This window comes from Rhinopithecus roxellana, chromosome 16, assembly GCF_007565055.1.
Source record: "Rhinopithecus roxellana isolate Shanxi Qingling chromosome 16, ASM756505v1, whole genome shotgun sequence".
Taxonomy (NCBI): domain Eukaryota; kingdom Metazoa; phylum Chordata; class Mammalia; order Primates; family Cercopithecidae; genus Rhinopithecus; species Rhinopithecus roxellana.
Window position 1 is genome coordinate 95,122,034 of NC_044564.1, and position 22,035 is coordinate 95,144,068.

At 48.7% G+C, this 22,035-nt stretch overlaps 1 protein-coding gene across 1 annotated transcript in view; it reads right to left on the reverse strand.

The window, feature by feature from the left end:
• The window catches only part of LOC104655865 (N-acetyllactosaminide alpha-1,3-galactosyltransferase-like), a 54,390-nt gene extending 34,206 nt beyond the window's left edge, over nucleotides 1–20,184 (reverse strand). Inside the window, 2 exon segments of the mRNA XM_030919192.1 lie at nucleotides 19,414–19,461; nucleotides 19,852–20,184. Coding sequence (XP_030775052.1) covers nucleotides 19,414–19,461; nucleotides 19,852–20,184 — 381 coding nt within the window.
• Nucleotides 20,185–22,035: the final 1,851 nt, after the last annotated feature.

Here is a 22,035-nt window from a genome sequence, read left to right on the forward strand (position 1 = left end):
CTGAAGTGTATCTTTCTTTTTTTTTTTTTTGAGACGGAGTCTCGCTCTGTCGCCCAGGCTGGAGTGCAGTGGCCGGATCTCAGCTCACTGCAAGCTCCGCCTCCTGGGTTTACGCCATTCTCCTGCCTCAGCCTCCCGAGTAGCTGGGACTACAGGCGCCCGCCACCTTGCCCGGCTAGTTTTTTTTTTTTGTATTTTTTAGTAGAGACGGGGTTTCACCCTGTTAGCCAGGATGGTCTCGATCTCCTGACCTCGTGATCCGCCCGTCTCGGCCTCCCAAAGTGCTGGGATTAGAGGCTTGAGCCACCGCGCCTGGCCTCTGAAGTGTATCTTACAGTGCTTTCTCTCGAATCCCCTTGGGGAAATCTAAAGGCTGGATCCAGCCAGCTTTTCCATGCTGCCTGGTCTAGAAATCACTGCAAGGGTTTTTCCCAGAGAACCAAACTAAGACAAATGAAAGATGCTACACAATCCTGAGAGGGCTCTGCCTCCATCCATAACTTCACCCCGGGCCCCAAGACTCGTCCCCTGCTCCTGCATTAACACCTCAAATCCTTCAGGAAAAACTCCAGGCTGCAGCTGCAGCCCTGTGAGGTCCTGCCAGGAGAGCAAAATAAAGCTGAACTTACAGTGAAGTCCCTGAGCCAGCATCCTGCTTCCAGATCCACTGCTGGAGAGACAAGGACTTGGTCCTCTTCCAAAACTAATGAGGGGGCCACCGAGAGAGTTAGGGGGATTCACCGGTGACCCCAGCATGGCAGAAGCAAATCATTTCACCATCTCACATACCTTATCGTCTGCTCCTTTCAGCCCAGAGTAAAAGGCAAAAAAACAAAGTTCTTTTGAGCTCCCTTCTGCCAAGGATGGGTGGTTTGGTGAGGACAGGAAATTGAGAAGTTCTCATCCAGAGCAGCTGAAGGGTGGAGAGCACAGTGGGGGCAAGGTCACCCAGAAGCTTAGCAGGAATCTGCCTCTCAGTCTGAAGGTCCTGGGGAGTCCTTGAGTGACACCAGCAAAGGGCGTTACCTGATTTTCTTTTCAGAAGGTTCACTCGGCTTGCCGGGTGAGGATGGAGGGAAGAAGGAAATTCTCCACCCAGGGAGAGCGGCCAGGGGGCTACCAGCTGATGTCCAAGTGAAAGAGTAAACACCTAAACCAGTGGAATGCACTGGAAGATAAGAGAGCAGCAGTGGGCCAGGCGTGGTGGCTCATTCCTGTAATCTCAGCACTTTAGGAGAGGGAGGCAGATGGATCCCATGAGCCCAGGAATTCGAGACCAGGCTGGGCAACATGGTGAAACCCCATCTCTACAAAAAATACAAAAATTAGCAGGGCACAGTGGCATATGCCTGTAGTCCCAGCTACTAGGGAGGCTGAGGTGGGAGGATGGCTTGAGCCCAGAGGATCGAGGCTTCAGTGAGCCATGAGTGCACCACTGCATGCCAGCCTGGAGAGCAAGACTCTGCTTTTTTGTTTGTTTGTTTTTAGAAAAGCAGCAATGGTTTGAGAAAAATGAAGAAGTACCATCTTGTGACCTCAGGTTACATAAAACAAATTCTCTTTCAAACTTTGCTTTAATGTCACCTTCCTGGCAATACCTTCCCTCACTTAAAATTACTTTCTAACCTTTTGTAGTTTACTTATTGATCTTTTAGATTTCTTTCTTCCTCTACCAGAGTGTCAGATTTGGGGACAGACACTTTTGCATGTTTTGCACCAATGAAAAAACGCCTTGCACTCATTACATATTTGTAAATTAAAAAGCATGCCTTTTACAGGGCTTGGCACCTAAACATTCAATAAATGCTAACTACTTTAAAAATGGATGGTGGCCAGGCAAGGTGGCTCCTGCCTGTAATCCCTAGCACTTTGGGAGGCACAGGTTGGAGGATTGGTTAAGTCCAGGAGTTCAAGACCAGCCTGGGCAACATAGTGAGACCCCCATCTCCACAAAAACAAATAAACAAACAAACAAAAAAACATAGAAATTAGCCAGGCTTGGTGGTATGTACCTGTAATCCCAGCTGTTTGGGAGCCAGGAAGATTGCTTTAGCCTGGAAGGTTGAGGCTGCAGTGAGCTGTGATCACACCACTGCACTTCAGTCTAGGTGACAGAGTGAGACCCTGTCTCAAAAAGTAAAATAAAAATAAAAATGGATGAGAAGAATAACAATAACAGTAAGCAATGGGATACAGAGGTCAGCCAAGTGAATCTAGTCCAGTCCTCAAAATATGGGCGGCAAGCAGCCAACAGGGTTAGCATCACCTGGAGCTGATAGAAATGCAGACCACCAGGCCACGGCTGCAGCCCGATGGAGTCAGAAAGTCCCTGGTGGGACCCGGGAATCTCTGCATGAACCAGTTCTCCAGATGATCTGGAAGACCATTGAAGTTTGCAAAGCTCTGCTCTGCTCCCCCTATTCCACGGACAGTTGGTGAGTTTGGTTCTCAATGTGTTGTATTTGAGGAACCTGCTGCAGACACCTTGGCAGTGGGACCCAGGAGAGAGAGCCCAGCTGGAGTCCGATTTGGGAGGTACCAGTGTTCAGGCAAAGGGGAAACCAAGGTGGGCAGGAGCCAGCAGGTGTGATGTGTGGAGGAGAAGAATGGAAGGCAGAGTGGGGCATCCTTCACGGGCACCACCCTGAAACCTGAGGCACACAGCCAAAGAGACGGGAGGAGAATCAGGAGCAAAGGCGCCATGGATGCCAGAAGTTGCCAAGTGCTGCAAGGCATCGAGTTAGAGCAGGGGAAGCTGCAGCGAAAGTTGCATGTGAAGACCAGTCTGGAGCCCCAGCTTTCCCCTCAGTGCTCTCCCCTGGCCACCTCTGGCCCCACTTACCTCTGGAAAGGGGAAGAAACCCACACAAGAATGCCTGGGGTGGGGATGACAGGGAGCCACACAGCTGTCTGCAAATCCCAACAGATGCCAGGCAAATGGGGGTGCAGAATAAATCCTGTGCCACGCAGGCAAGGGCCCAGGCAGGTCTGGGAACCAGGAACCCCTACTGTTTTCAGCCCTGCCTCCAGCTCCAGGCAGCTCCTTGCATGTGCCTGGCTCATTCCACCCACTGTCTGCGAAAGAGTGGCCTAGTTTGTCTCACTCTGCACTTGCATCCCAGCTTCAGGGATTCACGGCACCCCTGATGCCTAGTCAGATTCCAGGTGAAGATCCCTTGCATTGGTGTGGTTGGTGCTTTCAGAGCTGCAGGCACGTGATACAGCTCCAGAGACCATAGGGAGGGCAGGTCCGCAGCCTCTGGGTCTTTGGGTGGAGGAGGCACATGCTGCGCTGGGGAGGCAGATACCAGCAGGTGTGCCTAATCCTCTGCTTTATCTGGCCACCATCAGAACTGCTGTGTTCTAAAGAAGGCTTCTCCCTCCCTCTGTCAAACTGGGAGGCCCCAGCAGCAGCAAAGGGGCGTTTTGCATGGGAAGAAGTGGCCTGTGCCTGTTTCCTGTTCTCCCTCCGAGAGGCAGATGCCGTCTCTCAAGGGGCCAACTCAGTCTCAGCCTTGTTGTTCCCGTGTCCTTCTCCTGGCTGGGCACCGGCACCGTCTTCCAGGTGACCCAAGGAATAAACAAAGTCACTGTCATTCATGCAGGTCCAAGTCCTTCAGGCTGTTGCACCAGTGGGAACCGTCAATTCTCCCATGTCTAGCTAGCCCAGCCTCCCTCCCGAAGGTACTCACCCCATTTACAGTATCCATGCCAGACAGCCTCTGCTTGGAGCCGTCTAGTGACAGGGAACTCACCACCTTCCCAGGCAGCCTGTTTCATCTCTGGACTATTGAGATTGTAAAACACATCTTTTCAGTGTGGAACTGAGCTCAGCCTCCCAGAACATTATCAATAATAATAAAGTTTACCACGAATCTCTATACAAGGTCTAATTTAATCCTTTCTGCAGTCAATGAACACCCTCCCCACTTCCCAGATGGGGAAACCGAGGCTTAGAGCTTCAGTAACACAGACAATATCAGAGAGTCAATAAGCTCTGTCTGTATTCATATCGCCTTTCCCATTGAATATCACAGCTCTTTGGAAATAGGGCTCCCTGACTGTCTCCTCTACAGGTAAAGCATCATCCTTGTAACACTTTGGGAAAGCTGCTCACCGGTGTTGATTCCATCAGTGAACATCTGGAGGGCATTCACTCATTACCTAGGACTGTGCCTGGGAATGGGACAGGTACCGAAATGAGTCAGGCTCACTCCCGTGCCTTGCCAGTCCAGTCTGGTGCCAGTGACACATGTGCTCACAGACGACAGATGTATCTGCATACCTCAGTGCCTGTTGACAGGCACCCAGGCTGGCCTGGTACAAGGCGGCCCTCCATAGATGCCACTGAAGGAAGTCACCACGCCTCCCTGCCTCTGGATCCCATCTCTTGTGGTTTTTTTCACCATCCTCCTATTTTTGCTTTTTGTACTTTTTCTCTTCCACCTCTGGTGGACGTAGTTTCTTCTCCAACTCTACCTGGAAAGTGGGCCTCAGGGAAACTCCTGTGAAATCAGCGTGACCCTATGAACTGCTTTCCCTAGGACAGTTCTGCAGTTTACCCCTGCTGTGGATCAGTTAACAGGTGAATTCTTGTAGCTGCCCCCTTTCCTCTCAAAAGGGTGCTCATCTGGAGGATAGGGTCACCCTACATAAAAATGGTCAATGAAATCGAGTTCAATGAAATCCTCTTGAAGAACCTTCCCAGCTGGGGCCTTCTAGGACCCCTTATTTTTATTCTCCTTTTCCTTTAGGTTACCCCTCTCCAGAACCCAAAGTCCCTGTGACTGCTCAGGGATGGCGTCAGCCCGGTTCCTACTTAAGCCCTCCTGCCCTTACTTCACCATGGTCTCTGTGGCTGGGAGCTCAGCCCTCCTAACCTCCCCTGCAGGATCCGTCCTGTGGCTCCCACCCACCCCTAAGCAGCTCTGTGAGGGTTTCTTGCTCATCTCTTGCTTGTCCAGGTTGCAACCTCTCTAAATTGGCTTCCTGCCTGATTCATTGCTCAGAAAGAGTGATAAATTCAAAGGAAGCTGTTGCATGGCTGGGGGTATTCAAAGTCTGAGAATTTACTGGAAATTATGTGGTGGTTTTGTCTTTTTTTTTTTTTTCCTCCATTAGATTTTCCTGGGTCTCTTGTAATAAACTGACTTGAACATAAAAGGCCTTCCAAGAACTAATTTCTGAAGATGAGATACCAGAAACTCTAGCAGGAAGTTAAAACAAATAAACAAAATACCCTCTTAATTCAGGCACTGTGGAGATGGCTTTTTCTTTACTTATTCTTGGAATGAGACAGCCCTGGATTCAAGTCCCAACTCTCCAACCTAATTTCTTGCTATGTGACACTAGGTTAAATCACTTCACCCTCTCTGAGCCTCAGTTTACTCATCTGTAAAATAGATATAATAGGCTGGACGCAGTGGCTAACTCCTGTAATCCCAGCACTTTGAGAGGCCAAGGTGGGTGGAGATTAGGAGTTCGAGACCAGCCTGGCCAACATGGTGAAACCTCATCTCTTCTGAAAATACAAAAAATTAGCTGGGTATGGTGGCACACACCTGTAATCCCAGCTAATCTGCAGGTTGAGGCAGGAGAATTGCTTGAACCCAGTAGGTAGAGGTTACAGTGAGCCGAAAGCACACCACTGCACTCCAGCCTGGGTGACAAAGTGAGACTCTGTCTCAAAAAAAAAAAAAAGATATAATAATCCGGTACTTCTTGAGTAGTCAAAAGGATCAACCGTAACATCTATAGTTCCTGGTACCTAGTAGGTACTTGGGAAAGGGGAACTTGTATTATTACTGATGCCTAAGAAACAAGCATTTTTTCCACCTCTGCATGGGGCAGGATCTAAAACCTGCATTGGAGTGACAGGCCTGGACACTGACTAAATAAATGTGTGACCTTAATTAAGCAAGTCACCTGAGCCTTCTGAGACTTGGTTTCTCTCATCTGTAAAATGAGAAGAGTGATGCCTTTCTCTTGGACCAGTGTGAAGCAGACGGTGCACACCAAGTGTTTGGCATAGGGCCTGGTGTTATAGCAAGTGTCCAATAAATGGTAGCTATGCCATTCCTAATAACAACTATTCTAGAACTCTCCACCTCACCAGCTCTGGTGCCACCTTCTTTGTGTACCCAAAGAGTCCACCTCATTCCTGGGTCCTGAAAACAATCAACCCTTCCTTTGCATGGGGCTTGGCAGTTGCCAGAACATCTTTGAATCCTCCATCCTTCTGGAGCCTCCACCACGGCCTCTGAGATGGGGTCGTGCTGCTCTCCCCACTGTGTAGAGAGGAGACTGACACCAAGGATTTTGGTGACTTGCTCAAGGTGATTCAGCTGGGACTGGAAGCTGGGTTTGGGTGAAGCCGGGGGACTCTCTCTGACCTCCTCATGTCTCATAAGAAGTCTGCAAGTCGGCCACGCGCAGTGGCTCACGCCTGTAATCCCAGCACTTTGGGAGGCCGAGGTGGGTGGATCACCTGAGGTCAGGAGTTCGAGACCAGCCTGGCCAACATAGTGAAACTCCGTCTCTATTAAAAATACAAAGAATTATCCAGGCGTGGTGGCAGGTGCCTGTAATCCCAGCGACTCGGGAGGCCGAGGCAGGAGAATCGCTTGAACCCAGGAGGTGGAGGTTGCAGTGAACTAAGATCGTGCCATTGCACTCTAGCCTGGGTGACAGAGCAAGACTGTCTAAAAAGAAAAAGAAATAGAAGCCTGCAAGTCACAGATTCAGTCAAAGTTTGAAGGAGTTGCTTGTCCATTTGTTTATTCATTCATTAGATACAAATATATTTAGCATCAATATTAGCTTCTACCATGTGCCAGGCACTGTTCAGGCTGTTGGTTTGACAATGATAAGCAAATATCGTTTTAAATATTTAGATATCACTCAGAGTGAGTGAGCTCTCTCGTGTAGTTCACTGTCCAATGGGAAGCTGAGCCCAGGATATACAACCATTTTACTACCAAATGGATTATTATTATTATTTTTTTTGAGACAGAGTCTCGCTCAGTCACCCAGGCTGGAGTATGATCTCGGCTCACTGCAGCCTCCGCCTCCTGGATTCAAGCTATTCTCCTGCCTCAGCCTCTCAGGTAGCTGGGATTACAGGTGCGCACCACCACACTGGCTACTTTTTGTATTTTTAGTAGAAATAGGGTTTCACCATGTTGACTATACTGGTCTCGAATTCTTGACCTCAAGTCATCTGCCCCCTTCAGCCTCCCAAAGTGCTGGGATTACAGGCATGAGCCACTGCACCTGGCCCCAAATGCATTATTCAACTGAGGTGAGTGCCCTGTGACAGCAATGACAAAAGCCCCTCTCCACATTGAGTCATCCCCTTACTCTGAGCTCCACGGACTTTTGGAGGGCTGAGCGAGCTGTCTCACATGTCACCTTGCTGTTGGCTATAGGAATACCCTCACCAGCCTGTCACTCTCCTCTCAAGCATGCCTCTGGTCTTCTGAACTGCATTAATTTGCATATGAGACAACAGACATAGAGGAGGAAAAATGACTGACTCAGGGCCACTTGGCAACAAAGTGAGGAAATAGGGAGCTGTAGCAAGGTGTCCAACAGTTCCCTGGGACAAGGGGCCTCTTAACCACAGCTCAGGAAATTGAAGAGTGCAGGCTGCAGGGTGTTGTCAACTGTCTTCTTCCTGAGTTTCCTTATCTGTGCTGGAGACAACCCCAGAAACCTCTGCCAGAGATGGCCACATCACTGTCCTTACCTCCCCTGCTGCTCTTGAATGGTTTTTTTTCTTTTTCTTTTTTTCTTTTTTGAGACAGAGTCTTGCTCTGTTGTCTAGGCTGTAGTGCAGTGGCACGATCTCGACTCACTGACACCTCCACCTCCCGGGTTCAAGCGATTCGGTGCCTCAGCCTCCTGGCCTCCTGAGTAGCTGGGATTACAGGAACGTGCCACCACGCCCAGCTTATTTATTTATTTATTTGTTTGTTTGTTTGTTTTTTGAGACGGAGTTTCACTCTTGTTGCCCAGTCTGGAGTGCAATGGCATGATCTCAGCTCACCGCAACCTCCACCTTCCAGCTTCAAGCAAGTCTCCTGCCTCAGCTTCCCATGGTGGCACACGACTGGCTAATTTTTGTATTTTTAGTAGAGACGAGGTTTCGCCATGTTGGCCAGGCTGGTCTCGAGCTCCTGAGCTCAGGCAATCCGCCTGCCTCAGCTTCTCAAAGTGCTAAGATTACAGGTGTGAGCCACCGCATCCGGGCTCTTGAATGGTTCTGAGATGTCGCGGTGGGCTTTCGGATGTGGGCACAGAAACGCCATGGGGATGTGACGAGCATCACAGGTGGACCCAGGATACAGGAGGCACTACATTCAGAAAGAACATCCCTCACTCAAGCACAGACAAAACAGTTCAGAAAGTGGGCAAAAGCTCTGAAAATGAGCTCCACTCATGAAGCATTACAGGCGACATGGGCTTGTTCTGCAGAATGCAGTTTGAAAGCCCCGATTCCACCCCTGGCCTCTGCCCTTCCAGTGTGCTTAGCACCTTAATTAGCTTAGGAGTTCTTGGTAAGTAGCATCTGCCCTCTTCAGCGGTTTACTTCCTTCTTCATGCATGTTGGCAGCAATGTGTGTCTTTTTGTTCCTCTGCTTAGCACTTCAAGTTGAGAAGTGGCTTTGAGGTTTTTCTTCTCTGGGTGTGACTTTCTATTATTCACAGTGAAAAGCCCTAAGGCTGCTCTATCTGTGGGGCCTAGGCAGGGTGCCTCCACTTGCTGAACTGCTGTTAGCAAGTTGGGCAAAAAAGTACCCCACATTCAACATGGGGTACTTTCCTGCTGTCCACCGGCAGGGTGAGATTTCATTTCCAGGCCCACTTGTGTTTGTCAGTAGGGCCATGTCACTAGTCTGGCCAATAAGATGGGAATGGTCCCATCTTATGGGAAGGAGCATTTAATTGCTAATGCAAGGCCTTCTAGGGCCCTCTTTCTCTGAGCCATGGAGTACATTCAAGAAGGTGACTGCCCCCAGCTGACTCAAGATGCTGATATTAATTGGAGTAAGAAGTGAACATTTTTGGCCAGGTGCGATGGCTCACGCCTGTAATCACAGCACTTTGGGAGGCTGAGGCAGGCGGATCATGAGGTCAAGAGTTCAAGACCGTCTTGGCCAACATGGTGAAACCCCATCTCTACTAAAAATACAAAAATTAGCTGGGTGTCATGGCGCATGCCTGTAATCCCAGCTACTCAGGAGGCTGAGGCAGGAGAATCGCTTGAATCAGGGAGTCGGAAGTTGCAGTGAGTCGAGATCGCGCCACTGTACTCCAACCTGGCACCAGAGCGAGACTCTGTCTCAAAAAAAGTGAACCTTTGTGCTAAGTGCAGTGGCTCACGCCTGTAATCCCAACACTTTGGGAGACCAAGGTGGAAGGATCACTTGAGTCTAGGAGTTTGAGACCAACTTGGGCCACATAATGAGACCCCAGCTCTACCAAAATTTTTTTTTAAATTTTATTATAAATTAAGTTAAATTTAAATTAGTCAGTGAGGTGGGGCATGCATGTAATCCCAGCTACTTAGGAGGCTGAGGTGGGAAGATCACTTGAGCCCAGGAGTTCGAGGCTGCAAACAGCATTGCTGCACCACTGCACTCCAGCCTGGGTGATAGAAGGAGACCCCGTCTCTAAAAATAAAACTTAAACAGAAGAAAGAAGGAGAAGGAGGAGGGAGGGGAGGAGGAGGATGGGGAGGAGGAGGGGGAAGAGGAGGGGGAGGAGGAGGGGGAGGGGGAGGAAGAGGGGGAGGGGAAGGAGGAGGAGGAAGAGGAGGAGAAGGAGAAGGAAGAAGGAAGAAGGAAGAAGGAAGAAGGAAGAAGGAAGAAGAAGAAGAAGAAGAAGAAGAAGAAGAAGAAGAAGAAGAAGAAGAAGAGGAGGAAGGCCGGGCACGGTGGCTCACGCCTGTAATCCCAGCACTTTCAAAGGCTGAGGTGGGCAGATCACCTGAGGTCAGGAGTTTGAGACTAGCCTGGACAACATGGTGAAACCCTATCTCTACTAAAAATGCAAAAATTAGCCGGGCTGGGTATTATGCACCTGTAATCCCGGCTACTAGGGACGCTGAGGCAGGAGAATTGCTTGAACCCAGGAGGCGGAGGTTGCAGTGAACCGAAATCCCACGGCCACACTCTAGCCTGTGCGACAGAGCCAGACTCCATTTCGAAAAAAAAAACAAGCAAACTTTCTTGGTTTTGGCCCATAAGATTAGGGGTTTCTTGTCACTGCAGCATAAGACACCCCACCCTGACAGCTGCACTGCTGGCCTCACAGAGAGGAGGAGAGTGTCTGGGTAGGAGAGTAGAGAGTGTCTACCCTCTTCGCTATAAAACCTGTACCTCCTCTTTAATGACAGTCCTGCATGAATTAAGGAAAGTGAAGTGGATGCAAAACATTTCTCCAAGGTACTATGGAGATTTTCTCCTCCTTAAGTCCCAAAGATAGGTGAACATTCAGCTGAATTGGAAAGGAGTTGTAAGAAAGTTCAGAGTGTTCTCTCTGGCCTCCCTTTCCTATGGAATAGGAAGAAGATAAATCATTTGGTCCAAATAGGACAGCTTAAGGGACATCCAGGTGAGAAGCAGAAGCCGTGAGCACTGGGAGGGGACACTGACAAGAAGTACATAGGGTGCCGAGCAGCACTACAGCCCTACTGGGGCTGCAAAGGGCCAGGCCCGCAGTCTTATTCACCAGCCCAGGGGACAGTGGCAGGGACAGTAACCGGCTGGATTCATCCGCAGTTAGGGACTGATTGGTCAAGTCAGAAATGAACGGGCCTGGCGCAGCGGCTCAGGCCTGTGATCCATTTTGGAGGCCAAGGCAGGAGGATGGCTGGAATACTAGAGTTCGAGACCAGCCGAGCAACATAGTAAGACCCTGTCACTACTAAAAATAAATTTAAAAAAAAAATAGCCAAGTATGGTGGCTCATGCCTGTGGTCCCAACTACTCGGGAGGCTGGGGTGGGAAGATCACTTAAGCCCAGGAGGCTGAGGCTGCAGTGAGCCATGATTGTGCCATTGCACTCCAGCCTGGGTGACAGAGTGAGACCCTGTCTCCAAAAAAAAAGCAAAAATGAGTATATGTTTTGACTGGCTGGCCACAGGAGGGAGGGGGGTGGAGCTCAGTGTACCTGTGAAGTGGATTCTACAATTATCCCCATTTTACAGAGAAGGAAACCAAGGCTCAGAAAGGTGACATCTCTTGCCCAAGCTCAGATGGCAAAGGGCCAAAGCCAGAACTAAGCCACGCGTGGCTGGCACAAAGGCTTAACCGTTACACTCTACTGCACTCTACACTCAGCCAGAAGCAACTTCACTTTCTAAACTTTCCTTGGCCCTTTATTGGGCTCGTCATCTGCACCCTTTACTTCCGCCTTTAATAACTATCATTTATATATGTCTTTTCTCCTGTTCCAGACTGTAAACATCTTAATAGCAAGGATTTGTATCTTATAAAATAATATAACAATAACGACGATTATAATAATAGTAGCAGCAGCAGCAGCAACAGCTGCACTATGTAGTGAGGGCGTACAACCAGGTTCTTAGCACCTTATGCTCATTAATCCATTCAGTGCTCATGAAGCAGGTACTGGAATCATCCCCTTTTTATATGAATAGCTCAGTTGGGCCAAGGTGAGATTCAATCCCTAATATTAATACTTTGATGACTATATAGTTCTGTGAAAGGAAAATACATCTTGGGGCCCAAAATCACTAAGCTAAAGGGAAAAGTCAAGCTGGGAACTGCGGCAAAGCTACCTCCCATTCCATTCAAAGTCACCCCCTGCTCACTGAGATAAATGCATATCTGATTGCTTCCTTTGGAGAGGCTCATCAGAAACTCAAAAGAATGCAACCATTTGTCTCTTATCTGCCTATGACCTGGAAGCTGCCTCTCCACTTTGAGTTGTCCTGCCTTCACCTTGAGCTGTCTCACCTTTCTGGACAGAACCAATGTACATCTTACACATATTGATTGATGTCTTATGTCTCCCTAAAATGTATACAACCAAGATGTGCCCCGACCACCCTTGGCACATGTCTTCAGGCCCTCCTGAGGCTGTGCCAGGGGTGCGTGTCCTCAACCTTGGCAAACTAAACTTTCTAAATTAACTGAGATCTGTCTCAGATTTGGGGGGTTCACAGTTCAATAGAACTCATTTCCCCTATAATTCTTCTGTTGTATATTTCACATTTAAAAACACTCTCAGCCTGTAATCCTAGCACTTTGGGAGGCCGAGGTGGGCAGATCACGAGGTCAAGGGATTGAGACCATTCTGGCTAACAAGGTGAAACCACGTCTCTACTAAAAATACAAAAAAAATTAGCCAGGTGTGGTGGCAGGCGCCTGTAGTCCCAGCTACTGGGGAGGCTGAGGCAGGAGAATGGCGTGAACCCGGGAGGCGGAGCTTGCAGTGAGCCGAGATTGTGCCACTGTACTCCAGCCTGGGCGACAGAGCAAGACTCCATCTCAACTAAATAAATAAATGAAATGTAAAAAACACTCTCAGAAGGGCTCTCTAGGCTTTCCCAGAAAGGTGGAGAACCTCTGCAGAGGCAGGTACCTGGATTGCAGAGGCAGGATTCTGTCTTCATCTGTCCCATAGAATCCAGGGCTCCTGGCTGGTGTAGGGTAAAAGATTTTTCTGCCATCTTTGTGCACAGGTGGAGAGTGACTAAGAGCTACTTTAATCCATCCACAGATTATAACTACAGCAGTGTTAGCCCATCTGTAACATTCATCATAATAATTAACAAGTCCCTTGTTTCCCCAACACAAAATCAATTTTTAGCATCCAGTGTGTTAACTGGAAAAGCGTCAGTTGTTGATCAAAAAATAGGTAACAGGATGGCTAGTAGTGGCTGCCTCTGGGTGTAATGCTAGTTAACCCCCAGCACCAGACTAGGAATCACTGAGGGTAGATTGGGTGACCCTCCACCCCAGACTTGCTTTCTTAGCACCTGGGCACTGGCTTGACCAAGGGAGCACTCACATGACATTCCATACTGTATAAACTGAAGTTTTATAAAGTAAATTACAGGCATCCAAACAGGTACACCACATCACAAACCAGAACTCTGTGGATTTCAGCAAACCCCTGGGCTGAGAACCCACTATTGTAGGATTCTGGATAAGGTGTCTGGGAACAGTGTCCCTTAGCCAGACCAGGCTTGCCAGATGGGCAGTGCCGAGGCCTGAAGTCAGGACCCTTAGGCACCTGATGGGCTGTATGACTTTTCACAAGTTGCTGCTCCTGTTTGGGCCCCAGGTTTTATCCTCCCAGTATGAGGGTTGTACTAGATCCACTTCTAGCCAATAAACAAATGCAAAGCCCCTACTGCGCACGTGGATTGTGGGGAATGCAGGGATTCTACAAACCCTTTATCTCTCTCCCTGAGATGCTTACATTACATTCTACTGGGGGAGAAGGACCTGGAAATAATGAATTGTTTGTTACGTGGAACTGAAAGAAATATTATTAAATGTGAGTAAAGTTATGAGTTCCATGTTCTGGGGTCACAGAGGAAGGAGTAAGCCATCCTGAATGGGGCTGTGCAGACAGGCATCAAAGAGAAAGGGCTGACTGGGTGCAGCCGCTCACACCTGTAATCCCAGCACTCCGGGAGGCCAACGCAGGCAAACGGCTTCAGCCCAGGAGTTCAAGAGCAGGCTAGGCAACATGGTAAAATCTTGTCTCTACAAAAAATACAAAACTAACCAAGTGTGGTGGTGTACACCTGCAGTTCCAGCTACTTGGGAGGCTGAGGTGGGAAGATTGCTTGAGCCCAGGAGGCAGAGGTTGCAGTGAGCTGAGATTGCACCATTACATTCCAGCCTGGGCAATAGAGTCACATGGTATTTTTGCGCTCATGTTCAAGCAGCATTATTCACAATAACCAACAAGATAGAAAAAACTCAAATGTTCAACAGATGAATGAATAAACAAAGTGTGGGACATACATACAACAGACTGTTTCTTAGCATTAAAAAGGAAGGAAATTCTGAACCTTGAAGACATTATGCTAAGTGAAATAAACCAGACTCCAAAAGACAAATATTGTATGATTCCACTTACATGAGGTATCTAGAATAATCAACTTCATAGAGACTGAAAGTAGCATAGTGGCTACGAGGGGCTGGGGGAAGGGAGGAATGGGATGTTACTGTTTAATTGGCACAGGACTATTGTTTGGAATTATGGAAAAGTTCTGGAGATGGATAGTGATGATGGTTGTGCAATGTTATGAATGTACTGAATGCTGCCATACTGTACACCTCGGAAGGGTTAAAATGCCACAATTGGATACCATCTTATACCACTCAGAATGGCCATTACTAAAAAGTCAAAAAACAACAGATATTGGCAAGGATGTGGAGAAAAAGAGAATCCTTATACACTGTTGGTGGGAATGTGAATTAGTATAACCTCTATGAAAAACAGTATGGAGTCCGGGTGCGGTGACTCACGCCTGTAATCCCAGCACTATGGGAGGCCGAGGCAGGTGGATCTCTCTGTCAGGAGTTCGAGACCAGCCTGGCCAACATGGCGAAACCCTGTTTCTACTAAAAATATTAAAAAATTAGCCAGACATGGTGGTATGTGCCTGTAATGCCAGCTACTTGGGAGGCTGAGGTAGGAGAATTCCTTAAACCTGGGAGACGGAGGTTGCAGTGAGCCGAGATAGTGCCATCACACTCCAGCCTGGGTGACAGAGTGAGACTCTGTCTCAACAACAAAAACAACAACAGCAACTACAACAACAAAAGACACCAGCACTCATGTTTATCACAGTGCTATTCACAATGGCAAAGTAATAGAATCAACTTAAATGCCCATCAGTGGATAACCGGATACAGAAAATGAGAGACACACACACACACACACACACACACACACACACACACACACACCATGGAATACTATGCAGCCATAAAAAAGAGTGAAATCATGTCTTTTGCAGCCACATGGATAGAGCTGGAGGCCATTATCCTCAGTGAAATAACTCCAAAACAGAAAATCAAATACCACATATTCTCTCATAAGTGGGAGCTAAACAATGGATACACATGGACATACAAAAATAGACACTGGAGACTCCAATAGGTGGGTGGAGTTTGGCGGAAGATGAGGGTTAAAAAATTACCTATTGAGGCCAGGCGCAGAGGCTCACGCCTGTAATCCCAGCACTTTGGGAGGCTGAGGCGGGCAGATTATTTGAATTCAGGAGTTTGAGACCAGCCTAACCAACATGGTGAAACCCTGTCTCTACTGAAAAAACAAAACTTAGCTGGGTGTGGTGGTGAGGGCCTATAGTCCCAGCCACTTGAGAGGCTGAAGCAGGAGAATCGCTTGAACCCAGGGGGCAGAGGTTGCAGTGAGTTGAGATTTCACCACTTCACTCCAGCCTGGGTGACAGAGCGAGACTCTATCTCAAAAAAAAAAAAAAAAAAAAAAAAAAAAATACCTATTGGGTGCAGTGTTCACTATTTGGGTGATGCGCACACTAAAAGTCCAGACCTCACCACTATGCAGTATATCCATGTAACAAAACTGCATTCGTACCCACTGAATCTATTAAAAAATTTTAAAAAGGGTTAAAATAGTAAAGTTCATGTTATGTATATTTTACAACAATCAAAAAAAAAAAAAAAAAATTCTGGCCAAAGCTAGATTCACATGGCAACAGTAGTGAACGCCGGGCAAGGAGATTGTGGGAGAGTGGTCTGTTTTTCCCTTCTACCTCTCTGCATTTTTCTTTTTCTTTTTTTTTTTTGAGATGGAGTCTCGCTCTGTCACCCAGTCTGAAGTAGCTGGGATTACAGGCATGCGCCACCACGCCCAGCTAATTTTTGTATTTTTAGTAGAGACGGGGTTTTACCATGTTGGTCAGGCTGGTCTCGAACTCCTGACCTCAGGTGATCCACCCGTTTCGGCCTCCCAAAGTACTGGGATTATAGGCCCCGCCGTTCTCTACATTTTTCAAATGTTCTGCAATGAGAACATATTACTTTTGTAATCAGACAGAAAGTTATTTAAGTAAATAAATCTGGTGGTTCTCTGACACTCTGAAAAAAATGCATTGTTGATATTATATAAATGTGAGCGATACTTTCCTTATATAATACAGGGAGCCAAGTTCAAGGATGCCAACTGAAGTACACACCAAGCTGCTCAGTCAAAATAAATGACACGCAGAGTGGTCCTTCTCTCTAAGACTAGCTGTTCTTTTCTATATTTAAGGCAATTTAAAACAAAACCGGAACCAAAATAAACCTTCTAATGAGCCTCCCCAAAAGCCGTCTGGCTTGGAAAATCTCAAACACAAACTGAAGAGAAACAGAGCTACAGAAAAGCAAGGAACAGCCAGTATTTCTCCAGGACATTAACTTACTGCCCCTGGGAAAGTGACTCTGTCTGTGAATTTCTGTTCCTTCTGCTTCCGGAAAATAGTCCGGTGTAGAATGGAATTTGGAATCTGGAAGAGGCTCATGATTTTATTCATTGCAAATCCATTTTCCCACCCCAGATAAATGCTGAACAAATATTAAAAGAATATTTGAAGGGCAACCAGCGGGTCTGCCTGCCAGAGTGTCCTTGGTCCCAGGCCACATGGGCCCACCTTCCCTGGCTCCCCTGCCGTCTGCTCAGTGCTGGTTACAAGGCAGGCAGACAGAATGGAGCCTCCAGGAAGACCGTGAGGAGCTGGGACAATCCCCCCAGAGTCCCTCACCCCACTGGCTATGTGACAGAGTCCTCAGGCAGCCTCCTTCAGAACTTCAGTATCCCGTCCTAACCAGTGAACGAACAGGATTTTGTAAGGTTGTTGTGAAGTTTAAGTGTTTTCACGTGTAAAGTGTCTAGCATTACATGCCTTTGAAATACATGTCTTCGTGAGTTGATGGGGTAGAGGGAACTGCCAAAATGTCGCCAGTGCTGAGTGGTGGATGGTGGTGTATAGGAAAGCAGAGGGGTGGAGACAAGGTTTCCCAAACCTGGGACTCAAGCTGGGCTCTGGAGAGAAAGTGGGAGAGAGCCCAGCAGCCCACTCGCGCTCAGTGCTAGCCCCACACTGATTAGCACACACAAAGACCTTTTGTGGATGTCTATATGGATCAGCAGAGCAGGGCTCTGGGCTTTATTTTACACACGAAGATACAGAGGCTCAAGAAGGAGGGAAGGGGAGATGGTCCGCTCCCCTTTGCACCCATATCCACCCACTTCCTCAGATCACATCTATGGAACATGGGGAAGTGGACTGGGGAACAGCTTAGGTTTCTGCTAGGTCACCCATTCTAAGATTACATAATCTCAAAACAACAACTACAACACCAAAAACCCGTTTGTGATTCCTGCACATGCCATGAACTAGGATAGGTTCTTGCATTCTCTAGGCCTCGGTTTCCGCATCCACAAAACAAAGGTTTAGGTGGAACCTTCTAGGCTCTTCCCCTCTGATAATTGTAATTCCAGTAAGTAAGGCTCTGCTTCCAAGCCCCTTGCCCTTCCCCTAAAACTCCACTTAAGTCCAGGCTCACAAACAGGAAATGTGACAGAGCCTGATGAGTGGCCCATTTGAGTTTCTGAACTTTACAGCTGAAGCCAGGACTCCATGCCCCAAGACCTTTCTCAAACAGTGGGAGGACGACATTGTTGCTATCTGGCTGGACCACCTATACCACCCTAACGTGGGTCTATTCGTAGGAGGCCCGCAGTGTTCAATGAGCAGGTTCCCAGTCTCAGGAGGTCCCCTGGTGATTGGATGTGGGCAATCTGACATCAAAAACGTTCTCAGGAGTTTCCCAGTACATAGAGGAGATAAGGAAGAACGGAACTGGTTCTGTCTGAAATAAGATAGGGAAGGGGCCAGAGCCCTGGCCTCTAGGTTCCCCTCCCCGATCACGGTGGCCCTTGAGGCAGGATGTCCGGCCTCACAAGACAGAGTTGAAATCTCCTGGACTGGGCAATCCTTAGGGACTCGTTCAGCTCTGCCTTATTCAGTCATTGAACACCAGTTACATGTAAATGATATAACTTAGATCTGCATGCTGCCCCCCATCTGGTAGAGGAGGCAAAATTCACCCAGAAGTAACTCCAAAAGAGTAAAAAGTGCCTGGTGTAGTCCAAGAAGCACAGAAATGCAGCAGAATAACCCTGTCCTCCACATCCCCCACCCCGAGAGCCCTCCTTCACCCTGCACTTTGCATTTCCTTACTCAGAGACCGGAAGGAAGGTCTGCACCAGCATTCTTATTTCACAATCGTGGAAACTGAGGCTCTGTCTGGGAAGGTGGCTCCTTACTGGCAGCAAGCGGCAGGCCAGGGCTCCACCCTACATCTCCTGCCTTCTGAGACACGTCTGTTTCCAAGTAAAGGAAGGAGGCAGCAGCGAGACCTGCTCAGGAGCCCGGAGGAGTGCAAACGAGGAGCAAAGCCTCAACACAGCTGCCTCGGGTCTCGGTTCCTACCTGTGGTGAGGAGGGCCCTCACACCCGCGGTGCCTCCCTCTCCCTCCCGGCTGCCACAGCTGGAAGATCGAGGAATCTCAAATCCCTCTCTTTCTCTGGCTCTTTGCGCGCTGACATTTTTTTTCTTCTTCTTTTTACTGTTTTTTGGATGCTCTTCGAGAGTTGGTGCAAACATTGTGTTTAGCTGTTTTCCTGCCATTTACAAACGCGGGGTGGTGTCCCTTTCGAGTAGAAGTGAGGTGGTTTGAAGAGTTGGAGGAACCTCCCTCCTCCCATCGCCCCAGTGCAGCAGGCACCCCAGCTGCCAAAGTTAGTGTCGGAAACTTTCCCCATGCTGGGCGTCTGGATGAGTCCTCGGCTTCCGAAACTCTCTGACATCTCCCTCTCTATTCCCCTGCTCCTTGGGGTTCCTGCGACCCTCACTTTATCCCCCCACTCCCAGATTCCCCTTCCCAGAGGTGCCCCTTTCCTATCTTGTCCTGGGCGAGAGTCATTCCTCTGTCTTGTCCCACAGGCAAGGACAGACCCCTCACTCACTGCGACTTACTTGGTCGCATCCTGTGTCCCCTGCGTCTCCCCTCTCTTCCCCACCCCCACCCCGCGGACTCGTGGGGGAACCTCAGCCTGCAGCCCCTCAGGCTCCAGTCTCGGTAGGCGGGACAGAGGGAGGGACGGGCACAGAAAGCGGACAGAGCGATAGAAACTGGGTCCGATTTGGCACCGAGGTAGCGACAAGAACAAAAGCTGGGACACAGGCAGGGTAGAAACCGGGCAGGGCCGGAGCAGCGGCCCGCCCCCACTCCCCTCACCACCCTCGCCCAAGCGTGGAGCCCTCCTGTCCGTGGTCTGTGCCCTGCTCGTGGCCTCCGGGGACCTGGGCGGCGCCCTGCGGGACCCACCTGATCCGCGGAACCCGGGCACCCAGGACCGGCGCGCAGCGAGCGGGGCTGAGCAGGACCACGCCTAGCTCCCGGCTACTGCGGGGCCCTCGGCGCTGGGATCAGCTACCGCGCCGCCTCCGCCCGAGCGTGGGCCCGTACTCCTGCCCGTGGGCCGGCTGGCCGGGCGTCTGCTCTGGGCAGAGCGCAGCGGGCAGGGGCGCGAGGGACCGGGGAGCGCTGACAGCAGGCGGCGCGCTGTGCCCGGCCGGCAGCGGTTGGTGCCAAGCCGCTCCCCGCCCCGGACACAGACAGCTGGAAGGCCCGCGCGTGAGTGCATGCATGAATGTGTGTGTATGCCGGGGGCGCGGGTGTGTTTGTTTCATTTTCCCTCAGGCAGAAAAAAGCCTGAAACCAGCAAAAAAAAAAAAAGAAAATAAAATCCCCAGTGAGAGTGACTGGGCCTCTTTTGCCTTCTTGGGCCTGCACCGGGTGGTGGTGGTGGTGTCGGTGATGGAGCGGGAACCCGGGGCGCTGGAGGATGGAGTGGGGTCTGTCACCCTGTGCTGCAGGGAGGGGCCGCGGTGCCCTGGCGCACCGCCAAACTCTGGGGAACCCAGAGCCTGGGAGATCTGATCCACGGTTTGTTTCCCGAGGAAGGAAGAGCGCGAATGTAGACACCGGCAGGCCGAGGGCCGGAGTCGCTCTTGCAGGAGTCCTGAGCTTGGGAAGTGAGGGCTGGGCGTTGGGCACCTGGTGCAGGGTCTGCCCGCATTTGCGCACTGACTTCATGATCTTCGAGCCCAGAGTGTCTCAAACGGGGCTCTAAGGCAGCCCCTAGGCTGTGGAATAACTGTTTACTAGAATTATGTAGAAAGGAATCCAAAACATTCGATATCAGAGTGTGTGCTTCTGTGCCCAGTGTGGCAGCGATTCACTCTGAGAGCGTTGTTGTGGCCACAACTGGCTGCCCTCAGTTCTCTTGTCTTATACTGATAGCTACAAGGTCATCTCACTACTGCTCATATCAATCTACTTTACAGGTGGAAAAGTCAGAACTTCATTTTGCCATTTGCCATTGAACGTCATTTTCATAGACTAAGAAATTCGCTTCTTAAATAATTCGGCCAGGCAGGGTGGCTGACTCCTGTAATCCCAGCATTTTGGGAGGCCGAGGTAGGCGGATTGCTTGAGCTCAGGAGTTCCAGACCAGATTGGGCAACGTGGCGAAACCCCGTCTCTACAAAATATACAAAAATTCCCTGGGTGTGGTGGCGTGCACCTGTAATCCCAGCTACTCTGGAGGCTGAAGACTGAGAATCGCTTGAACTCAGGAGGTGGAGGTGGCAGTGAGCCAAGATTGCACCACTGCACTCCAGCCTGGGCCACTGCACTCCAACCTGGGGACAGAGTGAACCTCCGTCTCAAAACAATAACTACAACAAACAAACAATGACAAAAAAGAAATTAGCTTTTTAAATAATTGAATACATTGGAATTGTAATTTGACATCATGAAATAGCACAGAGCATGGGAATCATGTACAATTTTAATTGTCTCTTACTAATGAGAAAGGGACAGCAGCCTGATAGGCGAGGTTATGTCAGGGAATTTGGGGGAATGGAGTTTCCCGTTGGGTTCAGTGGAGTAAAGTGGTGGGAGGATGGAGTCATCAGCCCCACACAACAGCTCAGGAATGAGGAACTCCAGGACAGCCAGCACAATGGGCCCTTTGCTAAAGGATAAATTGGGCCATTATTGTCTTTTGTGAACACACTTGCAGTAGTTCATTAGTTGTGAGCATCACAGCAAATATACAATGAGTGACATTATACTAAGTGTATTATTTTCCACTTTTCGTTATTGCATTTGAGAATGCATTGTTTAAATTGCTTGGCCCATCAAACTGGATTATGAACTTCTCTCCTTTTTTTTTAATAAAACAATGATAGTGAATATGACAATGGCACAAATGATGACCCATCATGGTCAAAATCCAAAGATGTGACACGGGAAACAAAACACCCAAAGCCTTTACTCTGTTACCGTTACACCCAATGTCAGCAGTTTAACCAGTCAACTGATTTAGTGTTGTTACTTTGAATTTTTAAAATTGGTTTTGTGGTATTTACTTTGAAGATTTGTTTTGGTTTTGTGGTTGGTTTCTAGATCTATGAGCATGAGAAGTTCACGCTTAATTTTAGGTTTACAGTTGTTCCAATAAAATAAAAGTAATGTAAGTCGACCTTGTGGGCCTGTTAGATTTTTTCCCCCCTTTTGAGAGTCATATCATTCTGAAAGTCAAACTAGCAATTCTGCTGACTGAATGTCTGTGCTGGAAAACACCTTAAAGATTACGCCTCCTTGGGTTTGGGATCAAGAGTTCTAGGTTTAAGGCCTTAGATAACTCATTCTTCCCCTTATTTGTTTCACATGCAAAATGGGGGTAAGATAACTAGTTCTTAGGAGAAGTAAAATCAAAATTAAATGACTTAAGGAAAGAGCTTTGAAGCCACCAGAGCAACCCAGAAATATGAGGCCAAAAGATTCTGGAAGAGTAATGGTAGGTCACGGAACCTGTTAGGTAGCTCTGACCACCAGACAGACTTTGCTCTAAGTGCTTTACATGTTACACATACTTAT